This window comes from Mus caroli, unplaced genomic scaffold (genome assembly GCF_978045245.1).
Source record: "Mus caroli unplaced genomic scaffold, Mus_caroli_1 scaffold_13, whole genome shotgun sequence".
Lineage (NCBI taxonomy): Eukaryota > Metazoa > Chordata > Mammalia > Rodentia > Muridae > Mus > Mus caroli.
In genome coordinates this window covers 35,219,474-35,236,677 of record NW_028227268.1, presented here as the reverse complement: position 1 = coordinate 35,236,677, position 17,204 = coordinate 35,219,474, and the positions used below count along the sequence as shown (strand labels likewise).

Genomic DNA, 17,204 nt, shown 5'->3' with positions numbered 1-17,204 from the left:
TGTGCATGTTCATCAGGTGAGATGGATAAGGTGTGCATGTTCATCAGGTGAGATGGATAAGGTGTGCATGTTCATCAGGTGAGATGGATAAGGTGTGCATGTTCATCAGGTAAGGTGGATAAGGTGTGCATGTTCATCAGGTGAAATGGATAAGGTGTGCACGTCGTCAGGTGAGAAGGATAAGGTGTGCATGTTGTCAGGTGAATCAGACGGTGGCAGTGACTCAGGTGTGAGGGGAGGTCACGGGTGTCCTGCTATTTCCCAATCTTAGTAGGTGTAAGGCTTACTCAGTTCCTGTGTGTTGCTTTATTGTACTGGAAGTTACTGTGCTGTTTAAGAACAAAAGGTTGTTCAGGCAGTTGTGGCGCACGCCTTTAATCCTAATTCTTGGGAGGCAGAGGCAGGTGGATTTCTGAGTTCGAGGCCAACCTGGTCTACAGAGTGAGTTCCAGGATAGCCAGGGCTATACAGAGAAACCCTGTCTCAAAAAAACAAAAACAAAAACAAAAAAACCAGAAGGTTGGTGGCAACCCTATGTAAGCAAGTTACCCATGCTATGTGGCCAACAGCACATTCTTCTTGTCTTTGTGTCACATTTTGCTAATTCTTGAGACATTTCAAACTTCATTATCACCTTCATCATTTGTGCTGATCTGCAGTCAGTCATTTCTGCTGCTGTCGTAATGGCTTAGGCCATGAGCTGGGCCTACACACATGGACTTAACGGGAAGATGCTGTGTGTTCTGTCTGCTCCAGCGGCTGTCCCTGCTCCTTCCCTCTCCTCCGGCCTTAGTGGTATCAGGATTAGGTTATCTAGTAACTCAGCAGTGGCTGCTAGGTAACCAAGCAAGAGGACAAACCATGCACCTTTCCCTTTAAATCAAAAACGAAGTGAGTGAATGTAGGAAGGAAGGCACATCACACACTGAGATAGGCCCGGGCTGGATATCTGTGCCCATTGGTTAGCCAAGCAGTAGATACAGAGGAGGAAGGAGGGTGCGGTGCTGCTTCACTGAGCACACTAACACCAGGAAAGCAAATCCTTACCACTGATGTGTAGAAAGTGTTAGTATCTGAATAGAAAATCAGCCGGCCACAGCATTCCCGTAGCCAAAACCTACTCCATATCGAATTCCCGTAAGCCAAAACCTACTCCATAGCTCAAACCTACTTGAACTCTACAAAGGCTAAAAGACAAGTTGAGAATCTGCTGCTATGAAACTGGCTCATGAGGTGTGGGGCAAGAAGCATCTCCATCATAGATGAATACAGATTCAGAACGTGTTTATAGCTAAGTGGCAATACCTAGGAATGCTTGAAAGCCTGAATCTGACACCTAGTACACACACACACACACACACACACACACACACACCTCACAGTGAAATGCTAATGTAGAAGCTGAACCAGATTATCCAAAAGATGTAGCTAATTTAGATAACTACCTTGGAGGCCATTGAGGATGGGTCCCTCCCTCCCTGTTGGAATTGGATCTCCTGTTTCCCTGGAAACACCAGAAAAACACACATCAACCTCTTAGACCTCCTGTTAAAAGAATGAACTACCTCTAGCCTGCTCTGAAGATCAGAACATTACAAACTATTGTGTCTTCCCTCTAGAGTTAACACAGCTGGGCCTGGCAGGGAGTCTGCCCCTCACCATAGGAAACTGATTCACCAGAAAAGCATGCTAAGGACAAGACAGGAATAATTATCTTATCCCCTTAATGAGAAAATGGGTTTATCCTTCCCAAAAGCCCCTTCCTCAGTGGCTCCACTTACACAGCTGTGGCTGTGGAGCCTGCCCCACCCCTCTAAGGTTACTCAGACAAATGTAGCTTCTCCCTTCCCTTCCTCTCCTGGGCTCAGGGCTCAGCATGATTCCCTGTCACTCTGGGCTCTCCCACTCAGCTATTGAAGCACACCTGTTCCCTTTCCCTCCTGTGGCTGCTTGCCAACCTCAACTACTGCTTTCTTGTACCCTAACTCAAAAAGAGCCAGCTCCTCCCCTCCCCTTCTCCATCATGCCCTGCCCCACAGCTGCTGACATGGCCCCGCCCCGCAGCTGCTGACAGCTTGCTCACCCTGTTCTTTTTCTCAAACCCTAGTAAAGTTGTCCTCAAGTCTCCCTCCATCTTGTTTTCAGTTTATTAAAGAGGCTAAGATTCCTGGACGGGACTCCACAAATAAGTTCCGATGATTTCTGAACTTGACAACAGAAACAACAGATTTTTCACCCTTTTCTTGGAGGAAATGCCCCACAAGACTTTGATGGCCAGAGATAAGCCACTGCCTGGCTTCCTTATTGGAGGGCAGGAAGGGCATCTCAGTGGAAGCCAGGACTCATTACCATTCCTCAGGTCCTTCAGAATTATACCAAACTCACTGTTTGTAGCCAGTAAGCGGGACTACAGCACTTGCATGACAGCATGCCTATTTACATGATTTACCAGCAAAATGGAATTTTAAAAGAAGCTTAATTAATATGCCAAAAAGGAGGAAGAAAATGGAATTGTCAGATGTTTGGTACAGTCACAAAAGGCAGAAAATGAATTAAAGACAAAAACAGGAAAAAAAGGACAAGGGTGGGGGACAGAAAACTGATAAATGACAAATACTGAGACAACTGTCTGTTTTCACTTTGTTTATGATCAAATGTAATAATTAATGACAGCTTGTTACATGTATCAATAAGAGATTTTAACAGGTGTAGAGACATCCATGCTCATGAATTTGAATGTTTGATATTGCTCTTCCCAACTTGCTTTTCTGTTTGAGACTCTTGCCCAATAAAGCTGTATTCTAGCCTGGTGTAAAACTCACTATGTAGCCTAGGCTGACCTTAAACTTATGACAGTCCTCCTGCCTCAGTCTCCCAAGGGCTGGGAGTTTGGTTGTGAGTCACTACATCCAGCTATTCTTTCCATTTGATTTAGAAGTTCAATGCATTCCTAATCAAAATCCAAGCAAATGTAAACCTCAACACTAGGAAAATGGCCAAACTGGTCTTTAAAATGGGCTAAGTGCGGAAGCATGTGCCTGTATTCGTAACCACTGGAGCATCTAAGCCAAGAGGATCAATTTGAAGGCTGAAGGAACTTGGAGCCAGCCTGAGGAGTATTGAAAGACCTCACTTCAAAAGGAAGAGTGGAAAAGGAAGGGAAATGAAGAAAAAAGAACAAGAAAAATAGGCCGGGACCAAGGACCAATTGGAACCCTAGTATGTTTAGTGGCAGCTGGAGCCCTAGAGTGTTCAGTGGTACCTGGAACCCTAGCGTGTTCAGCGGCAGCTGGAGCCCTAGTGTGTTCAGTGGCAGTGTGTCTGTGTAGCATGCCCAAGGCTCTTGTTTAAAATACTAAGCAAACCAACAAAAATGGGACCAAAACCCAGATACTTCATCAGACCTGAGAAACATATCTTAGGCATATGGAAACACACCCAACATCATTACATGAGCCCATGAGTGCAAGTCAAACCAGCAGCAAGACAGCACCTAGCAGGTCCCAGACACTGATCAACTAAGGCCGTCAGGGTGTTGAACAGTATAGAATCTCATTTGAACCCACAGAAATGCAAACGAGAAGGGCTGCTTTGGAGCGATCGAGGCGGTTCAGCTCACATGATTTGGCAATAAATTTCATCTACACAATGGTGTACAAGTAATATGCATTTAGTAGAAATAATATTTGGGGACTGGGAAGATGGCTCAGTGCGTAAGGCACTTCCTGCACGCACATACATGCTCTTCCCTGTACTTTTCTTCCAATTTTGCTGTAAGCCAGAAACTGATTAAAAAAAAAAAAAAAAAAAACAACCAACCTCTAGTCTTGAATAAGCAAACAAAAGCTAGAATTTACACGTCAGGGCAAAGTAGGAAATCAAAGCCTGTTTTCAATGTTTACACTGTGGGAGACACCGTCAAGTAACAACTATGGGGTGGCGACACTGTAAAATGACTGCATATAGAATTTTTTACTATTATTATTCCTTGTTTTCTTTAGGTTTGTTAGATTTAGTAGGAGCATGTGTTATTCAAATTATAATGGCTTCAAATCCATTTTCTAGTCTTTCATTTCAGATTTTAACTTAGACTATGGAGCCTAAGAGCTGGTCTCTGAACCGACAGCAATTAGCATCCATCTAGTGCTAGTGGGTAGCACATGGTATCTGGCGGCATCCTCCACTTTGCCTATAGCCAAGCACGGCAAGCCCAGGGTGCTGACGTCAGCAGGCCAACTGCTCCCTGCACCTTAGGCCCATTCTCCACCTAACTGTTTATACAACAAGCAAGGCTGCTAAAAAGGAACGAAAATGGTTCTCAGAAGCAAAGAGTGTCTCATTACAGCTAAAACCCATGGCTCAGGTAACATCAAGGTGGTCAAGTCACCACCAGGCATTACAGCCTCCATTCACCAGCTACAGGCTGTCAGGTTGGAAGCCTGGTGAGCCCTGAGCTTTGCCAGCTGGATAACACACCATTTGATGACCCCTTTCGAGTCAGGTGCAAAGGAACATAGATACCCAGCTGACCACCCTCAAGTAGTCTGTGGTTCATTAGAAATATTCAAAGATCACTCTGATTTGCCAGTGTCACATGAAATGTCTCAGGCTTGCCACTTCCTGAAGTCTCTATTTGTCAGGCACGTGACAGAGGCTAAGTACCTTGCTCGGTGACTCAGAGTAAGTGGGGAATGATAAACTCCAGGAGGACGAGGAAGAGAGTAAGCACTACCAGAGACAGCCATTTGTATCCTACGGCTGGCATTGTCACACTCAGATCTGATTTCTAGGTTTCTCCTTCAGTAGACTTCACCTCAGACTCCCAGAGCCTCACTGCACACCACTGTTCCTCTCCTGAGTTAGCTGCTTTTTTAGAAGAGTTTTATCAGCTCCTACATTATGGCCAAAGACTGACTTTGAAAATTGAATGAAATCTGCAGGGCTGGAGAGATGGCTCAGAAATTAAGAGCACTGACTGCTCTTCCAGAGGACCTGAGTTCAATTCCCAACAACCACATGGTGGCTCACAACCATCTGCAATGGGGTCTGATGCCCTCTTCTGGTGTGTCTGAAGACAGCAATGGTGAATACATAAAATAAATAAATAAATCGAAGAAGAAGAAGGAGGAGGAGGAAGAGGAGGAGGAGGAGAATCTGCATTCTGGTGCTATCTGTGGGGCCTTAATAAGTTACCCAACCTCTGAAATCCTTGCCAGTTTGTAAAAGAAAACAGCTGCCTGCATTTCAGCGGGAGAGAAAATTGCATGGCATAATTCATAGAATTTAGCACAGAGTTCTGTTCATCAGTAGTAGCCTTTAGTGAACGACAGACAATAATCCTGTTTCCCTCAGGGGATTGCTGTGGTATGGGATGTTTCCTACCAGTTCACTTCCCACCCCTACACTCCTGCTGTGAGAAGGTCACAAGCTGGTGCTAAGGGCCACTTTGCAGCCATCAGCCCTGCCCTGGGCCTGTTCACACCGCCTCACGCTTGGCTTTGAATGTTCAATCTTCTTATTTGTTTAGCATTCCTCTCTGGCTGTCTCTGTTAGGATAGAAACTCAATAGAAGAAGAGACCTTTCCATTTCCATTCACTGCTTCTCCCTAGTACCCAGTAAATCAAGTCAGTAGTGAACAACCCTCTGATTGACTCAGTAACTGATGAATGCAGGAATCGGGGAATGTGCAAACGTAGTCCTCGTCTCTGACGGTCTTAGGGTCTTACAGGGAGTCCGTGCTAGTTAAGTAGGTCATTGCTACACAACATTGCCACATGCTGCAGAAATAAAGAGATGGCAGGAGAGATTCCCGGGAAAGGTGATGGCCCTCATCTTTTCAAAGAATGCTTGGCTTTGATTCTCAGTGTGGCCTGCTCTTTTCCTCCAACGTGCAGAGAAAAAGCAACAGTGTTGGCTTTTTCTGATAACTCATTTAACCTTCAAAACTGTTGTAGGGACAGACTCCTGATGACCCCAAAGCACAGGGGCACCAAGCCACCTGCCAGAGGTCACATGACTCAAAGCTAGGCATTCTGCACTGGCCCTTCCTTCCATCCTGATGAGTCACTTTCTTCAATGAAAGGTCATCTTAGGAGGTCATATTTTAGGAGAAGTTTAGATTGTAGATCAAGAACCTACCTACTAAACCTACAGTGTAGGTTTCATGCCTTAGTAGTTCTACAATTCAAATTCCCTACAACACCACCATTTCTCAGTTTCCTGCCAAATACACATGCAAATTTACTATAAAGTCACTTCCTAAAATCTGTTTTCTGAAGAAAGATACATTGATTCTAAAAAAAAAGAAAAAGAAAAAGAAAAGAAAAAGAAAAAAAAGGTCAATATCACATATATTACAAAGAGAATAAACCTTTTTTGTTTTAATTCACTGTCGTTGAACCAGCAAGGTGGTTCACCTGTACTGTGCATGAGGATCCATAGAACTCTGTGCCTATCCTATCAGTTCAGGGGCCTGTCAGAACCCCTCTGTAACCCCTGTAAGAACGACAACACTTCAAATATCACCCTTGTTCCCTCAGGCACCACAGCCTTCTGAAACAGGCAAAGGAACACTCTTTGACACTTCAATATTTATAAAAATAACAGCTAGAACTGGAAGTGTAGCTCAGTGGTACAGCACATGCAAGCATGAGGACATGGGTTAGATTGCTATAACACACATGTGCATGTGTGTGCATTTGCTCATGGCACATGTGTGTCTGTGTGCATGCATGTACATAAGACAAGTACATACACTTCTCCAAGATCGTCCTAGGCACAATGACCTGAAGATACTCAGGGTTGGGGTCACTTTACACTGCAAGTGTGAATAATCTACCGTCTACACAGCACTAATCTAAGTGTGATCTTTACCTCACAATCCAGTCTCATCACTGACCCAACAATTATTTTTAATTTAATTAACTTTTTGTTTTATTATTTTATTTTCAGACAATTGTGAACCACCACATAGGTGGCTTAAAGGCCCTCTGGAAGAACAGCCAGTGCTCTTGGCTACTGAGCCATCTCTCCAGCCCTTACTAATGGCTTCTGGACTGATATTTCCCCACCATGTCAGGCTCAGGTGCATGACCAATTGTCACGTTTGTTCTTTGTGGTTGTCAGCTTCCAAGACTGCTTCTATGGGCTCCCTGTCTTAGCCTTACACCCTCCTATAGGCCCTTCCCTGTATGGTACCTGACTCCATATGTGCAATGCATATATGGAGAAAATAACCATCTGTCACAAGCAGATAAGGTGATAAAGGACTCTGACTTTTCTCCTCGTGGCTGTCTCTTCTCTCCTGGATCACTAGTTCTGAGGGAGGCAAGCTGCCAGGCTGCCAGCAGTCTAAGGGAGGGTCTGCATGAGAGCTAAAGCTGCCAGATACCTACAACCGTGAGGGATCTTGGACGCAGAATCTCCTTCCCCAGAAAAGCTCTGAAATAACCAGAGTGGGTTCTGGCACACAGCCTGGACACAGCCTTGAGAGGAGCTCTAAGCCAGAACTGAATGACTAAAGCACTCCGATTCCCGACTTCAGAGATGATGTGAGATAGTGACGGTCGTTGGGTTTTAATGCTTGTTTGTTTGTTTTAAGACAGGTTTTGCTATGTAGACCAGGCTGGCCTTGAACCCACAACGTTCTACCTACTCTGTCTCTCCAGTGGTAGAATCAGAGATGTATACCACGATGCCCGGCCTATCCTTAGATTCTGTGCTATTCTTATATCAGTGAGAGCAGAAAAGGAAGAAGACAGGTTCTTCTTCCTGTGCCCCATGGCTGATGTGAAGCAGTCCAGTCAGGGTTAACTATAAGAAGTGCAAGTGAACCTGTGGCATGTTCCAACTAAACACAACCATACGGACCTATATGTATACATATAACCACTTTAATAAGCGTTCCCCATGCTTGTCACTGCATTTTTTTTGTCCTTTAGAACCCTACATCTGCATGATAAAATGCTGTGTCTGGAAACTCTGAGGGTTTTCTTTGGAAACAAAATAATGATGTTTGACAGTGGAAGCAGGGGCTGACGCCAACTCTTTCGCCTGCTTTCGGGACTCTATCCTCCTACTGGTTTGCCACTCCAGCCTCAATGCAGGGTGGCTGGAGAAGTGTGTGTGTGGGGGGAGAGACTAGTCTTATTGCAACTTGATATGGCATGGTTGAAAGATGATTGATATCCATGGGAGGCCTGCCCTTTTCTGAAGAGAAACAGAGGAGGCGTGGAGGGGGAGGGCCGGGGAAAAGGGAAGAGGAGACTAGGGGAAACAACAGTTGAGATATAAGAAAAAAAAAAAGAAGAAGAAGAAGAAAGAAAGAAAGAAAACAAATGTATTTATGTAAAAAAGGAGAAGATGGAGAAGAAGAAAAGAAGAAAGAGGAGGAGGAAGATGAAGAAAAAGAGGAGGAGGAAGAGGAGGAGGAGAGAAGAGAAACCAGGCTGAGCAAGCCATAGCCCTGCATCAGCTCCTCCTGCCTCCAGGATCCTGCCCTGCATGAGTTCCTGTCCATGCAGCTTTTGATGAACTGTTATATAGAACCGTGAGGAAAATAAACCCTTTCCTCACACACATGCCCCGGAATGATGTTTGGACCAGCAGAGCTGACCATTGCTTTCAACAAGAATGTTGTGATTTTAAGTGCAATATTGTCAGAAAAATTTAGAATCTGGATACCTGAAGTAGTATGAATATTTAGATCCAAATATGTGAACCAATAGAGAGACAGAAAAATGACAATCCCATTAAGTTTTCCTTGGAAAAGTGTATCTACAAAAATGATGATTCTATCAGGAAATGTTTTAAATCCCACATACATGGAATAAATAATAAAAAATAAATAAATAATACCTGGTATGTTTTACTTAACAAAATGCTGAATTTTCTGCATCCTTAGTCCATACAGATGCTGCGGCATAGCTGGATTAGCTGGAAATCTCACAAAAGGAAAATAAAACACATGCTTGAACATGTATCTTCATTCCATTTCTCTCACAGAGAGAGAGCTGCAGCAAATGCCAAGTTGACTGGAGCCCTTTCTTGGCAGTAAGAAGAAAAACAAGTTGGCTCACTCATAGCTTAATCCAAAAATTTCACCCAAAGTTAACCATAACTCCGTGGATTTGTGTATTCCTTCCTCTTTTGTTTCTCTCCTTCTTTATCTCATCTTCACCATTTGGAACATCTTCTAAGTTTTGTTGGGGTGTGGAGGAGGCAAGCTTGAAGTCAAACACAGGGCTGTACACACCTCAGCAGTGCTCTGCACACTGAACCACATCCCTCCCATCCTGAACTGTGTTACTATGCAATGTGCTCAGTTTTCAAGAAATTGGTGTGTTTTTAGTTGTTTTAAAATAATGAAGAGTTTTAGATTATTTGAAATCTTTTCGTGTAAGTGACGGTGTGGCCATGTGGTAGCATGTATATAAAGCCAGACAAAGGATGCTCACGTAGTCCCAGCTTCCTGGGAGGCTGATACAGGAGAGCTGTAAGTTCAACAGTAACAGGGGCTACCCAGCAAGTTCCTGCCTGAGCTATGTAAAAATGAAATAAAATGGCAACAATACTCGTAAAAAGCAATGAGCATCGAGAACTTCCTGTCACTTGCAGGCAAGGCATCTGAAGGCTTGTGATGGGCATCCTATGTCTTTGTGAAATTGTTGGTACTTGGCACTGAGCCTGGGACCTTGGCATGCTCATGGCATGGTCTATCACTGAGATATGCCCATAGCCTCACGGTCATTTTTTATGATTTTTTTTCTGGTTAGGATTTTGCTCACCATGACTGATACTATGCCAGGAACCCTCTATAATATCAATAAAGAGGGAAAAGAAGCAAATATCCAAACCAACCTCTATACCGAAAATAACAAAAGTTAAAAAAAAAAAAAGACAAAATAGAAAAACAAGATCTACTAGTGTTCCCAAGAAATAAGTTCATTGGTAAAGATGGCCACAGACAAAGTCAGCTGATGGAAGTAACAGTGACCAAGTCAGTCAAACAGGCATAGTACCCTGACCAAGTCAGTCAAACAGGCATAGTACCCGGACCAAGTCAGTCAAACAGGCATAGTACCCTGACCAAGTCAGTCAAACAGGCATAGTACCTGGACCAAGTCAGTCAAACAGGCATAGTACCCTGACCAAGTCAGTCAAACAGGCATAGTACCCGGACCAAGTCAGTCAAACAGAGTACCTGGACCAAGTCAGTCAAACAGGCATAGTACCTGGACCAAGTCAGTCAAACAGGCATAGTACCCTGACCAAGTCAGTCAAACAGAGTACCTGGACCAAGTCAGTCAAACAGGCATAGTACCCTGACCAAGTCAGTCAAACAGGCATAGTACCTGGACCAAGTCAGTCAAACAGGCATAGTACCCTGACCAAGTCAGTCAAACAGGCATAGTACCCTGACCAAGTCAGTCAAACAGGCATAGTACCCTGACCAAGTCAGTCAAACAGGCATAGTACCCGGACCCCGACAGTTCAGACTTCAGTCCAGGATCAAAAGAGGCAAAGGACACTATGCTACATACCAGTAAATATACAATTTAATTGCTGGGCAGCGGTGGCACACGCCTTTAATCCCAGCACTTGGGAGGCAGAGACAGGCATATTTCTGATCCCAGCCTGGTCTACAGAGTGAGTTCCAGGACAACCAGGGCTACACAGAGAAACCCTGTCTCGAAAACACCAAAAAATGTAATTAAGATCATAGAAAAATTGTAAATATATAGGCAACAAGTGTTGAAGTTCCAAGTTTAGCAAAAGACACACTAGTGAGCATGAAAGCTCCGATAGGTCTGGAAACTACAGTAAGAGACTTCAAGACTCCACACTCACTTCTAGTTAAGTTACCTAATATAAGCATGCATGCGCGCACACGCACGCACACACACACACACACACACCTGAAATTGTGTGCTCCACTCTAGATCAAATGGACCCTGTGTTTTCTACAAGACAGTCTATCCTTCAGACAAGGAATATACATTTTCCTTAAGAGCCCATGGAACCCTCTCCAAAATGGATCACATTCTAGGTCTTAAAGCAAATCTTAACAAATACAAAAGAATTCAATCATGTGTCTTATCAGATCATAATGGAATAAAACTGGAAATCATTAGCAAAAGAAACCCAAACACTACATAAATACTCTGAGAGCAAGAAGTGAATGCACTGTGTGCCAGCTGAAGTCACGGAAAAAACCAGCAGTCCTTGAAGTCAAATAAAGCGGAAGCTCAATTCAACAGAACTTTGGAGAGCCACCAAGACAATTCAAAGAAGGAAGTTTGTAGTTATGATTGCTTACATTAAAAATCCAGAGAAATACCAAGTAAGTAACTAAGCGTGTGCCCCAGGGTCTCGGAAAGACAAAACCAGCTGGGCTTGCTGGCTTATGCCTGCTGTCCTAGTAGTTATGAGATGAAGCCAGGAGAACAGGAGTTAAGGGTTGGCCTTAGACATAGTGTGATTTCAAGCCATCCTGGGCACATATGACTGTGTCAAAATAGAAAAGAAAATCAAAACAAAACAAACCCCAAAGCATGAGGCAGAAAAATATAATAAAGATCAGGACAGAAAAGAAAGAGCAGAGACTAAAACAGCACATGAAGTCAAGAGTGGGTCCCGTGAAAGACTAAGTAAGACTACCACTCTAACCAAATTTTATAAATTTAGAAACAAAGAAGGAAATGTGTGAAATGTCACTTCTATTCTCCTGATATAATTGTTGACTCAGAGGCTTACAGCTAACCTAGACCTAGTCCTGGAAGCTTCTAGCCTCTGTACAATGTTATGTGGGCCAAGAATGTTTTGGGTCTCTGAGACTTACTGCTGAATAAGCTCAGCCTTTTCTAATTCTTTCTGATCTCTGGATAGTTCATTCAACTCAGCTGTTCTAGCTCAAACTCCTATCCAAGCTGACTGATTCAATCTGGCTTCTCTCTCTTGGTCTCTCCTGAATTGCTCTGCTTGGCTGCATACTAACTTTGGCAATATGTTCTAATCTGGCTCCTACTCATTCTCTGGCTCATTCTGTCTTCATCTGTGTCTAGCTTGTTCTCTCTTCGACATGTCTCTGTAAAACTCCCCTGGTAGAACTGCCTCCTCTCATTCTCTCTGCACTGCTCTCTAAGTAGCTTCCCTTTCTCTCTCTCTTCTCATGAGAGTTGGGCAGATCCTCTTCTGGCAAATCATTCTCTGACTCATCACTTTGTCTGCCACTCATTTAGACATCACTTTTAAATGTGGGTGGTTCCTTCTACAAACTAACTTTACCCTTATTGTTTGGGATTAAAAGGATGTATCTATATTCCAGTAAGAGAGAGATTAAAGGTGTATGCTAAGGACTGAGCCACACCACTAGACACATATTTTTTTCTTGAGGTCACAGTGTGATCAAAGATGTTACAACAACTTCCAATGAATAAGCCTGTAGAACACTTTGAATATTATATTGCTCCCCAGAGTAGAAACTCTAGAAGAAATGGATAAATTTCTACAAACATATAACCTAACGAAATTATACCAAGATTATAAACAATCTAGGCAGGACTATAACCAAGCTGAAGTACAATAAAGTCTCCAAAGAAAAGCTCAGGATTAGAGGGATTTGCTACTGAAATCTACCAAGCCTTTTCAAAAGAGTTAGTACTAGTGCTCCTCAGATTGTTTGATAGGCTAGGAAGGGAGGGGATGCTACCAAATTCATTTATGAAACTAGCAATACTTTGATGCTAAATAAAACCACAGAATGCAATAACAAAAAGAAAGCTATAGGTCGATATCTCATGAGCATAAGTAAGAATACTTTCCATAAAATACTTGCCAGTTAAAACCAGCAAGAAATCACACAAAGAGGGTCTCATTTCAGGGATGCAAGGATGATTCAAAATATGCAAGTTAATAAATATCGCACTTAAATCAACAAGATTACAAATCACAGCCGGGCATGGTGGTGCACACCTTTAATCCCAGCACTTGGGAGGCAGAGGCAGGCAGATTTCTGAGTTCGAGGTAAGCCTGGTCTACAAAGTGAGTTCCAGGACAGCCAGGGCTATACAGAGAAACCCTGTCTCGAAAAAACAAAAATCAAAAAACAAAACAAAACAAAAGATTACAAATCACATGACCACTTTAATAAATGGAAAGAGGGCATTAGAAAAAGTTTAACACCTCTTAATTATAAATGTCCCAAAGAAACTAGGAATAAAAGGGACACACATGGAACCCTCATCACGGCAAGGAAGATAAGCCTGCAGCAGACAGTGTGCTAAGCAGGGGTGGGGGGGGGAGTACTTCACCTAAAGTCAGGAACCAGACAAGCATATTCACTTTCTCCACTCCTCCTTGATATGAAATGTGAGGTCTTAGCTAGAGCAGTAAGATGAAAGAGAGAAAGAAAGAAGAAAGAAAGAGGGAACAAGAGTGAGAGAAAGAAAAACAAAAAGAAAAAAGGAAGGAAGGAAAAGAAAAGGGTGTAAATAAGAAAGGAAGAAGTCAAATTATCTCTCTTTGCAGAGAATATGATCTTCAACTTAAAGGTCTTATAAACAATACCAGAAATCTTAGATTTTTATAAACACTCTCAGCAAAGACTCCAATATCCAGAAATCAGTAGTACAGGGTTAGGGACTTAGGTCAATGGTAGGTACCACGCCCTGGTTCCAGTTCCTAGGACAGGGAGGAAAAAAAAATAAGTCACTTTCTGTTTATCACTAGTGAAGTCCCCCCAAAAAAAGAAATAAGAAAAAAATTCACTCACAATCATTTAAAAATTACCTCTGCTGAAACCTAACCAATTAAATTTTAAAACACTGAAGACATTACAGGAAACACTAGACGGAGAGAACACCAGTGACCATGGGTCACAGAGGTGATACATGGGAATGGCTGCATTATTGAAATGATTTGTAAATTTAAAGCAAGGTTGCATTAAAATTCTGACCTTCACAGAACTAGAAAAAAATAATCCTAAAATCCAAATGGAAGCACAGGTCTACATAGTCAGAGCGACCTGAAGCAGAGGGGCAGTAAGAAGATGCCCTAATTCTTCATCTCAAACTATGCCACCAAAGAAAGAAGCAAAAACTATCAGTAGATTAAAAAAAAAAAACCCAGTGGAATAGAATAGAGGAGCTGGGAGCGGGGTTTGGGGGGAACCACTCAGCTATAGCTGCCTAACCTTTGACAACTGTCAAAAAAACACATATTAGAAATAGACAGCTTACATAACAAACAGTGCTTGAAAACTGGATATCCAAATGTAGAGTGAAATTGCAACCTGATCTTCACCCAGCACAAGAATAAACTCTTTAGCTATAAGGGTCCATTGAAAATAAACAAATTACATATTTCTTATAGTCAGTGGCACAAAGTAACCATTCCCACTCCTAAGGAAGGAGCAGGGGCCTAGCAAGGAAACACCAGACAAAGACAAGACTGAATCTGAGCCAAGCAAACTGCAAACTCTGGCATCAATATCCAGTATAGGAGGCTCATGGGCATCACAGATCTGGCTCTGCCCATCCAGCTCTGTCCCATGTAGGCCAGTTCTCTTTGCCCACAGTTTTCCTCAGCAGACATCCCATGCTCCTGGCACCTACAATAGCTTGAAGGCCCGTTACAACCTAGGCACTGCCTCATAGCATCATATGCAGCCCACTTAGATACTCCAAACATGGAATCCAAACCTGCTGTACACTGCCTACCTCAGGGCTTTTCTGAAACCTTGGTTTAAGCTTTGATGAGCACAACTCCTGTATTTTGCAGACCTGCAAGCAAAGTGTTGCATCTGTGTGGTTAAACCCAAAAAACATTTCCCTAGGAAGAAGTTCCCTTTCAAGGCCTAAAGAATTGAGCATAGGAACCCAGGCATGCTGGGTAACACTACCAGTGACTCAGTCCCCAGCCCTGAGCACTCTCCTTTCCAATGAATGCTTTTAAGTGGGTTTTTAATTTTATACCCTGGAGCTTTGGTTGGTGATGTCTTGCCCTGGTGACAGCACTGCTACTGTCCCAGTACAAAGTCTCTTCTGAACTGTGTCTTTAACAATTTCTTAACAGTGCTCTCTAACGATTACAGCTACGATCACCTATCTCACTCCGGGAAACTTCAAGTGTTTCGTGTTTCCTAGCCAAAGTCCACATTCTCCACACCTTTCTGCTCTACTCTTGTCTCTTTCTTAGCATAAACCTGGCAAAGAGCAGTGAGCAGTAACCACGCCACAGCCCGAATGCTCTGCTGCTCAGAACTCCTTCTGCAATTCATGCCATTATGGTTGGTTGGTTTAGCTTTTTTGAAGCAAGGCTTCATATAGCTGAGGCTAGCCTTGAACTCCTGATCCTCCTGCTGCTACAGCCCGAGTGCCAATGCCAAGATTGTAGGTGTATAACACATGCCTGGCTAATCTATTACTTGTAAATGTAGCCTCATTCAAGCTTTCAGGTTCTGGAAATGAGTAGACTCTAGGCCAGTTCCTGCTAAAGCCATGGGTTCTCCTAGGAAACCTCATGGACACAATCCTTACTGTCCACACCTCTACTAGCATTTTGGTTTTCAGTGATCCCATCAGAACAGCTATTGGCTTCTGCTTACAGAGTTCTAAGACTCTAACGCAGAGCTGGAAACTCTTGCACATTCTTCATGTGCATCAGTTCCATGGACCATTATCACATGGTCAGTTTACTGTGACTTGGGCATCACTGTGTGTGTGGCTTAAGACCCTCACCCTAGCTGCTGGGAAGGCAGTCTTCCAGTAGCAGCCTTCAGATGAAGATGTAGAACTCTCAGCTCTGCCTGCATCATGTCTGCCTGGATGCTGCTGTGCTCTTGCCTTGACATCAGTAGACTGAACCTCTGACCCTGTAAGGCAGCCCCAGTCAAATGGTGTCCATTATGACCCCGTGGTCATGGTGTCAACAGTAAAACCCTAAGACAAGGAGTTCCAGGCAGCCCAGGATATAAAGCGAGGCTGTATCTATTTTACCTTAGTTTTCACATATTTGCTTCCCTGAGGTATAATTAACATATCAAAGTCTTGTTTCTTATGTTCCTCTTACCAGAATCATTCAATACCCACCTCAAAGACAGGCTCTAAGAGTGTGTGGCTGTGATTTAAGCATTGTGAGATGAGGTTTATCGGCAAAGAATACTGATTTTTGCATTGCTTATTGTCAACACACTTAAATGGTTTTGGGTATGCCTACCTGCCTGTTCTGAGACAGGCTCTCACTGTGTCCCCCTGGTAAACTTCTGCCACCACTTCTCAGTGCTGGGATTATAAGCACGAACCTCCACATCTGGATTCATAGGTGTGATTTGTTTTGTTTCAATACACTAAATTGTCAGGAAGACGCCAGTGGTGGCTGCTTGGTTGACACCTGACAGACCCTCACCCCACCCCTGACACAGACACCAGACAAAAAATGTATCAGGGAGCTGAAGCAGGGTGAAAACCAGGGCCAGGCTGGGGCTCTTACTGATGCCTATATTGTACCTAAGTGCAGCAATGGTTAGTCTATGTGAACTCAAGTTCCAAGACAGCTAAGAAGAAAAACAGCCACACCCGCAGGGTAGATTCTGCAAGGCTCACAGAACTTTGTAGTTATGGAAAGCTGAATGCCGCAGAGCCAGAGTTGAATTATTTTAGGATCTCTTCAACTACTTAACAGACGTTCATTGCCTGCCTCTGTGTCTGACCTAATAGCCTTATGACTATTAGGTGCATCCTTTTGGGTAAACTGAGCACTAGCTTCCACCAACCCAAAAGCTAAACTGACATCAGATAGCATCAAATGACCGATGGAGTTTTCTCTGCTTTGTGGTAGCCTTCCTACTTGTTATCTTCAACCATGTGTTTGGGAAAAATGCTTTGAAGGTTGAATGTCGTAGCACATATTTTTAATCCCAGCTCTCAGAAGGCCTCAGAGGCAGGTGGATCTCTGTAAGTTACAGGCCAGCCTGGTTTACACACTGAGTTCCAGGCCAGTGAAGGCAACATAGTGAGTCCTTGTTGCAACCTTCACCCCCATGCCAAAAATGAAATGAATACAAAAGGGCCTTGATTTATGGCTTTGTTCTGCAACTATAAAAACACTGTCAATGCCGGATGTGGTGGCACACATCTTTAATCCCAGCACTCGGGAGGCAGAGGCAGGCGAATTTCTGAGTTCAAGGCCAGCCTGGTCTACAAAG

The 17,204-nt window shown here is 43.4% G+C and overlaps 2 protein-coding genes across 3 annotated transcripts in view; one reads left to right on the top strand and one right to left on the bottom strand.

Annotated features, from left to right (window-relative positions):
- Trim37 (tripartite motif containing 37) overlaps window positions 1-6,977 on the top strand; it is a 155,284-nt gene extending 148,307 nt beyond the window's left edge. The window contains exon 25 of the mRNA XM_085829701.1: window positions 6,953-6,977. Coding sequence (XP_085685827.1) covers window positions 6,953-6,962 — 10 coding nt within the window. The 3' untranslated portion in view covers window positions 6,963-6,977. The remainder of the gene's footprint in view (window positions 1-6,952) is intronic.
- Window positions 1-17,204, bottom strand: part of Ppm1e (protein phosphatase, Mg2+/Mn2+ dependent 1E) — a 137,480-nt gene that overhangs the window by 50,262 nt on the left and 70,014 nt on the right. The window lies entirely within an intron of this gene.